The sequence below is a fragment of the Apis cerana genome, linkage group LG7, assembly GCF_029169275.1.
Source record: "Apis cerana isolate GH-2021 linkage group LG7, AcerK_1.0, whole genome shotgun sequence".
Taxonomy (NCBI): Eukaryota; Metazoa; Arthropoda; class Insecta; order Hymenoptera; family Apidae; genus Apis; species Apis cerana.
The window spans coordinates 1,606,451-1,617,406 of record NC_083858.1 but is presented as its reverse complement, the minus strand read 5'-3'; the positions used below and the strand labels follow the sequence as shown (position 1 = coordinate 1,617,406).

Below are 10,956 nucleotides of genomic sequence, written 5' to 3'. Positions count from 1 at the left end.
AAATAACTTCTTTTTGAAGTTTTTATAAATTTAAATACCTTAACTTTTGATCCGCGTCCATCTGAACCTTTAAATCCTTCTCTAGAATCATTGGTGCTAGAATCTTCGTTTTGATTTTTTCGTGACGATGCTGGAGAATCCTATTTAAAGTAAGAATTAAATTAAATATAATGAAAAAAATGAATGTATAAAAAATATTTGGAAGTATTTTTACCTCATTTGTAGTCTCAGATTTTCTGCCACTTTTTTTAAATTTCTGCTTCAGTCCTGTTTCAGATCTTCGTCTCTCTTTTTCTTGTTTTCGTTTTTCTAAATACTCTGGTGCAGAATACTGTTTTTTCGCCAATCCTCTATCTGCCAAAGCCTCTTCTAAATAATAACAATTTTATTATCACTACACATTTTATAATAATATTGATTATAAGATATTATTGAATTATTTAACACGTAAACGTACCTTCTGGTTGCGTCTGGCCAAGCTGTAAAACCAACTGTCTCGCATGCGAAGGTATAACTGCATTATAATTTTCTAAAATCACCCTTTTTATTTGTAAAGTCCATTCTCTCTTTTGTTCCAAATTTCGTGCCTAATAAAAATAAATATATCATATTTAATTGAAAAGATAATAATTTATAATCATATATAAATGTTATCTTACTTGTAAAGTATATTGCAATCTAGGATTATTAAAAGGAATTACGTGAAAACTAAGTGATTCGCCTGGTATGCTTTCAATAAGCATTAAATTTGAACACTGTAAATATAAAATTAAATGTATATAATATAAAACATTAATAAAATAATCTTATATATATATATTATATTAAAAAAATAAAATATTACCATAATATGAGCTTTATAGACTAGAAGCCCATCTTCTTTTTTTTTAGTGAGCAGAAGCATGCGATCAAATAAGAAAACGTGTCTAGGAGCTTTTGCCCCCCGCATTCTAAATCTTCCTTCCGCTACCAACTCTCCACTAGTAGTTAAATCTGGACCAGGCCAGCCATACAAAAGGGACTGAATTTCTTGAACACGCACTGCGTGCTCGTGTCTTCGTTTCATTGCGTTTATATGCTTTGCAATATCAGTCATGGCAGCTAAAGCCGCTTCAATCGCTTTGCTACCTTCAGTCTTATTTTCTCTTACTTCACAGTCTGCTGCATATTCTTTTGATAAGTTCTGTAAATGATCAATTGAATTTTTATTCATTCATGTCATCTTAGATCAAAGATTCTCAATTTTTTATAAATATATATCACCAAAATCAAAAATTTCGATTCCACTATCATATATCATCAAAATATAGAAATATAATTTATAATTATTAACTTATAATTATATTATTTATAATAATGTCGTTTTTTTAATTTTAGTATATTTAAAATACAGTTCTCTAATAGTTATTATTAAAAATAATTATTATATATTAAAAAAGTAATTTTATTATACAATTGAAAAAAATGAATATTTATACTTTTACTAATCATCCAAAATAGTATATATTTGGATTATTTGAAGTTATTCTGAATTGAAAATAAGAAAATGAATTTTTTGATCAAATATATTGTATAAATTATCTATATATTATTTAATTGTTTACTTCTGTATTGCCATTTGATCTCAATCTTTGATCTCAAATGGAGACAAAATTGAAAATATAATTTACCTCCAGAAGTAAGTGATACTTGAGAATCCTCTGAACAGGTGTTAAAAGGAATGATCCAAGAGGTAATGCATGTTTTAATGCAGCTTGTCTTTCTTGAAATGCGCATGCAGTTTTTTCTTGGCTCATTAGATCGGTCAGAACGGAAACTGTGCTAAAATAAATTGTAATATTAAGTTATGGACAGAATAAATTAAATTTTGTTAAATAACAATTGAATCGAATAATTTTATTGTTAAATTTTACCTTGGATAATTGGTACAGTACTCTGTATACACTTTAAATCCTGACTTGTGCTTTATGAATGTATTAGCCACACTAACTGGATCTAGACCACATTCCTCTATTTCTTTCAGGAACTCTCTGAAATAAAATCAAATATAGATAATAACATAATGTAAGTATTTAGAATTTATTGAAGAAAATATTTAATTAAAAATTAATAATAATATTTAATTAATTAATTTACCTGTTAAACTCAAAAATATCCTCAATATTACTAAATAAGTTACTCAGCTGTGTTTGATCCATAAACGATGCCGAATCATTTCTCCAAAATATAAGGTAACCCTAATAAAATCATTAAATTAAGTTTTATGATTTATATTTTAATTAATTATGTTTTATGACAATATTTACTTGGATAACTTGTCGTAGATGTTCCACGTATATCGCTTCAGTATCGACTATTTCAAGGAGCACCCTTTCCATAGGATTCCTATGGGGATCGCAGTAACGTGGCCTATGGGATAGTGGACTCTCCTCTGCACTATTTCTTCTTTGATCACTGTCATCGTCTCCTATTCGACAATTTGTCTCTGATACTGTCACTACTCCACTATCTCCGGAACCTGTTCATTTTATCATTTATTTATTGAGAAATAAAAATATAACAAATTAATTTAAATTTATTTTTATTATAGATCTTTATTTATTTCTGTTGTATTTATTTGAAATTTTTAAAAAAATTCTGCATAAATTACAAATATGTACAATCAAATATTACAATATGCACAATAAATCCTAAAAATTAATTTATCTGATTAAATTGATTTAACTGATTAATTAATAAATTACTTAATTTATTTTCGTTCACAAGATTAATATTTAAGAATTTATCTTCGATACAACAGAAATAAAATTTACAAATATGATCTTATTTTTTTAAGCTGATTTTAACTAGTATCAAATAAAAACGAAAGTGAAAAAATCGATGAAATGATCATTTTCCTATATAATATACTATCAAATAAATAATGTTCAATTCCTCAAATACAAGTATTTATTTGCAATTCAAGTCAGGACAATGGTTATCCTTAACGATGACTACGAAATACCGAGAGAGAAGTTTATTACCACTGCTATTATTATTACTATCATTGTCGTTGATTATGCTACAATCGAAGGAGAAAGTCGAAGGCCTTGGAATCTCTTCCGACTAATACAAACAGATTTCTAAGATATTTTTTTAGTTTCTTAGATCTTAATATTTACTCATTTACTAGCCTATGTAAAACTTCAAAATGATTTTAACAAAATAAGATTTAGAAGATAAAAACCGTGTTCAAAAAAAATCCAAGATTCTAAAGAAAAATTAATTTATTGGTTTTCTTAAACCAAAATAAATATTTCTTTTTAGGAACAAAAAGAATAAATAGAAAAGTATATTTAATTATATTTACGATAACACTCGAAAATAATGATTTTTTAATGATACAATATATTATCAATGAAGATAAAAATATTTAAAATATATCCTTTTAAAAGCTGATGACAAATCTTCACCAAAATTATCTCTGCATAATCTTAATCTTTAGTGCTCCCTAGAATCTCTCCAAACAAAACTTCCAAAATCATTAATTTTCTCAATAACTTCATCAAACCATTTGGAACCCTCACCTTGCGAACTGGCACAAGTATCTGCCAGCGATTCAACCGATGCCAAATAAGGGTTGATAGCGCATGTATTTCCCTGATTGCTGCATCCGCTGGAGGATGTACTGGACGCAACTGAGCTTCCAGACAACGGTCTTCCAGAGTTTCTGCACCGTCTATTATACCTGAGTGGCGTCAAGTTATTGCTTTCGCGTCTATAAGGCTTCTCCTCGACCGTACACTCTTTTCTATCCTCTTGCCGATTGTTCTTCAATATCTGAAACGCGTCATTCTTCTTTTCAGGCATAACATCATCGGATACAATAATGTCCACGGTGTTCTCTGGAGTTGGCTGTTCGGCCATAGCGTCATCCGATTGAGATTTCGACAATTCAGGATGGAATTGGCCGAATATAGAGCCTCTATGAGATACCAAACTCAAACGCTTCTGCAATGCCGCTGGTATGTTGCAGGCAGACGGAAGTACCACGTGATCGGTATAGCCATTGCCTCGACGAGCTAGCTCGTCGAACATCCCTAACAATTGGGGCACCAGGTCCGTGGTTGTTCCTAAAACATAAAGTAAATGGAAGAAATTAGACTGTTGGATGACGAAATTATTTTGCAATTTGTGAAATAACGATCAGTGTATAAATATATTAAATATTTTATAAATTGATTAACGAACAAAATCTATGAACGAGATATCTCTTATCGATTTAATGAATAATTAATGCATTGAAAAGAATTTTTGGTATTACCGAGTTTTATTTCAGAATTACTTAATTCAGAATTCGGCTTTAATTATTAATTAATTCGATAAAGAACATAGAAAAGCAGTTTAGTGATCCCTAGGACCATTGTAATCTGTCTAGTGAATATCTTCACGATCTGGTGATATTCAACAGTCTTATGTTTCAAGATATTTATGTTTCAAAATATTTTTAAAAATTTTATATTATTAAAACGTAATATATTTATCGCAAAAGATTTAGTAGCCATTTCAAACAATGGAACGCACCAAAATCTGGTTATAATATCTCCACTTATATCAGAGATGGAAAACAATTTTATTAATTATCCTTCCACCCGATACGAGATAAAATCGAAAGAAGAATATATGCATTTTACTCTACTTATTGACAATCTGATTTCGCACGTGTAATAGGAAATTTCGTTTATTGCGAATATCGTGTGTCTGGTAAGCAGAAAGCTCGTGCTTTTACTTCGAGGGAAGCATAACAATATCGTATAAACAAACGAGCAGCCTTGATGGTTTCCAATTCCCTACGAGGCAGGCGTGAATCAACTGGTCCAATGAACTTGTACACACGCGGTTTTTGCATTTCGCGCGCGCTGAAACACTATAGGGTGATCCAGAGAGAAAGTCCCCCGGCGAAAGTGGCGGATTTTTAAGTTTTCTCAAATAACAATCTAAGATTTTCGTTTCTAACTTGGATTTCAGATCATCGATCATTCAACTTCAATCAATTTTTGCGGATTTCAATTTTTTTGAAAATTATTTTCAGTAAGTTTTTTTATAATTTTATAATTATAAAGAACAGTGAATTTCTTTTCTCATAATTATCAATTTTTTGGGATATTTTTTCTCGTCAATATAAATATCTAAGAATGTTTTTATTGCAATTTAGCTTGACTTTCCACAAGACAATTAACTCGAGGGAGGAAGGGGTTCCACGTTATGTACGAAAAAGTTTCAATGGTAATGAAACCCAGTAAAATATACTGAACCCTCGGCTCAAGACCCAGAGCAGAGGAAGTTATTCTTTCAGGATTTGCAGCTGTGTCGAGCATAAATGCAAACACGGCTCATAAAGAACGCGCAAAGAAAGCAAACCGTATTTTTGCATCGTGGGATTTATCGGTGGACCAATTTTCTTACATTAGACATTCGCCCTCGCACAAGTGTTCCTTCCCTAAAATTTTTCTACTTATTCTCCGTTACTTTTCTACTTTTCTTATTTTCTTTTGTTTTTTTTTTCCATAAAAAAAATTCCTTCTTTCAAACACATTATTCAATTATACTCGCTCAAATATTAATTTTACCTTTTTACCAATATTTATATTTTTTTTTTCAAAATTCTTCCAAAAATTTCTAAAATTCCTCACAATCTATCTTACATATCGTTTTATTTCGAAGACTTTTTTTTTTTTTATACTTTATCTTTCTTTAGTGATCTAGATATTCCATCTTGAAACGTTTCTCGATGAATCTGAATCTTGACACAATCAGTTCATCCATCTTCAGTCTCGTATCGAGGTCTAGAGAGGGGAAAAAAGAACTAAATCGGGGAATCTAGGAACGTGGAGAGTCGGATCAGGCGGTATCTCCCTCACTCCCCTCCTTTCCGCTCCGCCCCGCTTTGCCCGTTGCTGGCCATATGCGTTCCTGCCCCGATCGCGATGTTGCACTTGGCTGGAACTCGGCTAATAATAGAACGGGACCAACTTTCGTCTCGACTTTGCGTGCACCAGCTTGTCACGCTCGAGATCGATGACACGTTTCACTGTCTCACCTCGAATTCAAATTAACACTTCTAATATTCGTAGGAAGAATGATTCGTAAAATTCACACATACAGGCTTTTTAGCACGATTTATATTAAGTTATCCTGTGAGTAATATTTATTTTCGATACATTTAGATGCAAATTAAAAGGTATTTGTCGGTAATTAGTTAGTGGCGCATAATTGTATACGAGTGTTTGTTATTTTTAAGTGTTACGAAACAACTGTTGTCGTATAAAACGTGTTCAATTAATATTGAAATTGAAGAAAAATGGAATTTTGAGGAGATTATGATCGATTATAATCAAACGTTATTGCATTGTGGGATTTCTTTTTCGTTAAAATTAATCATTTTCTTTCTATTGGATTTAATTAAGAGAATTAAATATATAAGAAAAAGTGTAAAATAAAAATAAAAATTAGAAGTTTTTTAAGAATAACTGGAAATTATTAATTACTCGGCTTAAGGGTTAAAGCAGCGATGAATATATTGTGTCAAGTGTGTTAAGATCATTGATTTCCGGTGTGAGATAAATAGCGGAGGGTGAAATTAAGATTTAAACCTGTGACCTGGTTTCCTGACTCGTTATGTGATCTTGCGGGAGATGAAGTAATCCTTGAATTAGATGATAGATGGAGCAGAGTGCTTTAAAATAGGATCTGTGAAATCTTTAAAATTAAATGATTTAGTCTCTTATCTTAAAAAAGAAGAGCCTTACGAACTTTTTAAATATATTTTTATCCTTGGGAAATAGAATACGATGACCAAAGTTTGGTTATCTTTTTCCTTGAACACTCTGTATATAAACTTGATAAAATATATGAGCATTCGAAGAATTAACTTTTTTTCATTGCGATGAAATTAACGTGAGGGATAACAGTTTCTCTTTAATAACAAATTAAAATTTATTTTTATTTTTTAAGAGTAGAAATTATAATTATTTAGATCAATATTATAGTAAAAATTTCGAAAATTTAGAATTGCAGTTTCATTGTGTCTTCTAATATTTTTTTGTCTATATTATTTTGTATTCCTCATCTGAAGATAATCAAATTATTGATTCTTAACAACATTTTCATACTTTCTCGATTACTTTACTTATGGAATATCGCTTTTCCTAAGTTTAACCATATGATTTATCCATGAAAGATGATGGATTTATGCATCTTTGAATGAGGAATCGTGGGAAAAGTTGGAAATCACCAGACAGCTCAAGTACATTGAACTTCACGTGAAGGCACGGTGAAGAACGACTATGTTGACATTTATACTTTTTATCGTGAACAGGGCTCACTGTATTGCGGGTGGGTATTCTACAGGGTGGTCTAAAAATCTAAAATTCTAAGAGTTTCTTTAAAAAGAATCTTAACAACTTATTAACCAGTAATTTTTTTCTTTATTATTCTTGTAATAATTTTCATTTCATCTTTTATAGAATTATTCAATATTGATATGTTTATTTTTATAAGAAGCAACGTTAAACGTTCTCAATTATACCGAAAGTTTGTAATCGGATTAAATTGAAGGTACAAATAAAACGATCAATTTCACATTTGATCAGTTTATAAATGATATTCTGATACTCTTCTCTCAAGGTTTGGATTTACTGCGATCCACTTTTATGCTCCATCTTACTCAGTCAGACGCTTTCCTCTCGGTTATTCACCTCGAGATATGCCCAGAACGACCCTGTTTCTCATCTTTGCGCTCAGATTAATTTTTTTACTTCATAAAATAATACGAATCGGGCGTTAAAGAATGGGGAGGAAAAAATATTCTTCTCCTCCTCGGAACAAACCTAACAGTTATAAATAATTAGAATTCAAATTTTCAATCAATTTGCAAATATTAATTTTCCCAGATTCATATTTCAACGATCTCTAATCTTTTTTAACCCTCAAATATTTTTATCGAATTGTGGAAAAAAAGAAAAAAAAAACCATCAGATTTCTCCATTAAACATCCCTCAGCACCAAGCATCTCTAAGTACCTTGTATATCTAAAAACAAAAAAGAATATTCCTATGCCATCATCTAACTCAACGATTCGAATTTAAATCCTCGGCTAACGACCACAACAGTCGTTACTGATTAACGCAAAAACGAACCAACCGATCTATTAAAAACCAGCCTTAACGACTTGTATATCCACCGAGCAAGCTACGAATGTAACATCCAATACACGATTAACAACCCCACGCTTCGACCACGATTAATCCTTTTGTCAAACATCGAACGTAAATTGCCCCGCAATCACGAATTACGTCACGTGATTACGGATCCGCCTTAATGGCCGCCCCAGTGCACAACAGAATGATTCATTTTCCGGCAAAAGTTCTCCAGGTAAGAACGTTCCACGGTAATCTGGGACCAGTTTTCGTCGGGATTCGAAATGGTCGTGCGACAAAAGGTCGCGGTGAGAGGCTACAAAGACCAATTAAGTAACCGCCGTTTATCACCACCGATTTATAGTGTTACACAGTAGTTACGAAACGATTATCCGTGGTCGCGCTGTGGCACGAATTATGTGAAACGAGCGGAAAAAAAAAAAAAGAAACTTTCACGGATAACTAGTTATTCGTTCGTTGGATATTTTAATTTCGACCGGACCGAACGTTTTATTTCTTCTGTAAAAGTTTCTAGGGGAAAGATGAAAGTCACTAGGTTTATTTTATCCAGCTTAAAAGGAAAAGTCTTGAAAAGCCTCTCGGATTGAATATTTTGATGAATATTTTTATGGCGTTTAAAATATTCTTTCTTCAGAGGATATTATTATATTCGTGTTTCGATTTTTTTGAAAACCATCGCAAAACGTGACAAAACAAAGAAATAAAGAAACGTGTAATTATATGATAATCCATGCATCTAAACCAAGTTATTTTCCAAAGAAATTCTAATATAGTCTTTCTCTCTCTTTCTCTTACTATGTATACTCACATTGACCAATTTCCAGGAGATCTCATGTGAGATCTAACTCTTCAAGGCTTACAACCGGCCGTTAGCATTCATAATCGTGTCACATAATCGCGCGTATGTCAACCGAGGCTTAAGCAGCTGCGTGCAGCATGCAAATAAAATGTTTCCATGTCGAAAGCAGGAGTTCCCCAGCATCGGTGGTATTTTCACCGGCCATTCTTGTCGACCAGGACACACATGGGTTTCTTTAGTCATCCGGTACGATACTCGGGACCACGACGACGACAGTCTTATACCACGTTGTTGTCGCATTTCCGTGACTCACGACAACGTGGTAAGCATACGAAAGCATCACACACACGCACACACACACAGTCAGTCGAGACGGGCCTTTTCTATTGCTTTTCGTCAATGAACCGACATTTTCCCTTTCTTCGCTCCTCGTTCGCTATTTTTATCGTCTCACCCTGGCGCCACGCGGGGCCGCCATGTTTCCTCTTCGATTATTCAACAAGGTCTTTGGTAGAATCGAAATCGATGATCGAGAATTTTCAAGAATCTGATAAATTGAATTTCATTTCGAATTTACGAATCTTTTGGAATAAAAGATTTCGATTTGTTTCTGAACAACATTCTTTTGCTTGTTTGTAGATTTAGATTTGTTTATTTACATGTGCAATTGATGTTACATACGATTCTTTAGATTTTTCATATAATGATAAAAAAAGTTTTTAATTCTTCAAGCATCATGTTACAAGTATTCTAATTTGCAAATAAATTTTTAATTATCTTTTTTTTTTTATCCATTCTTTTCCACGCTTAATAATTTTAAAACTGTACATATTATCATAATATGTTCAGCAATTTAATAAAACATTCATAAAATGTATCAAGGAATACTGCAAAATCAAATCAACTCACGAAGTGTAAAATAGGCGATCACGAAAGCGTTAACGATCGTATGTATTAACAATAATAAAAAAAAAAACAGCGTTAAAAAAAGAAAGAGAGAAATAAAAGAGAAAAAGTAAAAAGAAAATACACACAATTCGGAGATCGACCGGTTAATTGCTTTGAATTCTAATGCAAATAGGTTAACGTGCCATCACGATTAATGTTCATTGCTCACGCACGTTTACCATTGGGAACGCCACCATAAACTGTCTCGTTATCGTTGTAGTCATTGCGATTCCTCGCGATTATTTCGACCTCCCGAGGAACAACCGGTCGATCTGTGACTTTCGATCGAGTTTCAGTTTTATCTCGCCCACGAAGCGATCGAAAACCCGTTTCATTCGACTTTATCCTGTGCTATGCAACAGGAGAGAATTCCGAACGTGATTGAGATAATTCGGAATCTAAGGCGCCATCTTGAAATTGCGGAGGACAGGTGGCGCTAGTGGTGAATTCAAATCAATTTTTATATTCCTTTGGATATTTTGTTTGAAAAAGTGAGGTTAAAATGTTTTTATTTGAAGATATTCGGAATATTTGATGATATTCTAGATTAATTCTAGGTTCAAGTACTTATATTAAAGATTTGAAATTAGATTAAACTTCTTATTCGTCATATCGTAGTTATAAATATGATTTAATATTACAATGAATTTATTAATGTCGATATAAAAAAGATTATGATATTATCATATAATCAAACTTTGAATGAACGATTAAAGGAGTACATAATTTTAGAAAGTATTAAATAATAATCTTTTATGATATATAAATAATAAATAAAGATATAATATCATTAACTGTCAACAATACAATTTACAGTAAACATTAACATTTCCATCCGCTACTTTCGCTCGTTACTTTCATAAATCACGTTTTAGATGACGTAGTGGTTTCTATTTGCTTGGTACTGATTCAATTGAATAACTTAAGGAGGAAAAAATTTGCTGAATTGCCATTATAATTTGTATACGACTTTGTATGAAAAAATATTCATACATAAAATATTCAATGACT

At 31.8% G+C, this 10,956-nt stretch overlaps 1 protein-coding gene across 3 annotated transcripts in view; it reads right to left on the bottom strand.

Moving 5' to 3' along the window:
* Positions 1–10,956, bottom strand: part of LOC107993710 (uncharacterized) — a 54,633-nt gene that overhangs the window by 2,741 nt on the left and 40,936 nt on the right. For all 3 annotated transcript variants that reach the window (XM_028664761.2, XM_017050277.3, XM_017050276.3), the window contains exons 2-11: positions 3,567–4,112; positions 2,307–2,518; positions 2,137–2,237; positions 1,914–2,030; positions 1,671–1,821; positions 845–1,183; positions 660–755; positions 458–587; positions 215–369; positions 39–140 (exon numbers count right to left, since the gene is read on the bottom strand). In XM_028664761.2, coding sequence (XP_028520562.1) covers positions 39–140; positions 215–369; positions 458–587; positions 660–755; positions 845–1,183; positions 1,671–1,821; positions 1,914–2,030; positions 2,137–2,237; positions 2,307–2,518; positions 3,567–4,112 — 1,949 coding nt within the window. The remainder of the gene's footprint in view (positions 1–38; positions 141–214; positions 370–457; positions 588–659; positions 756–844; positions 1,184–1,670; positions 1,822–1,913; positions 2,031–2,136; positions 2,238–2,306; positions 2,519–3,566; positions 4,113–10,956) is intronic.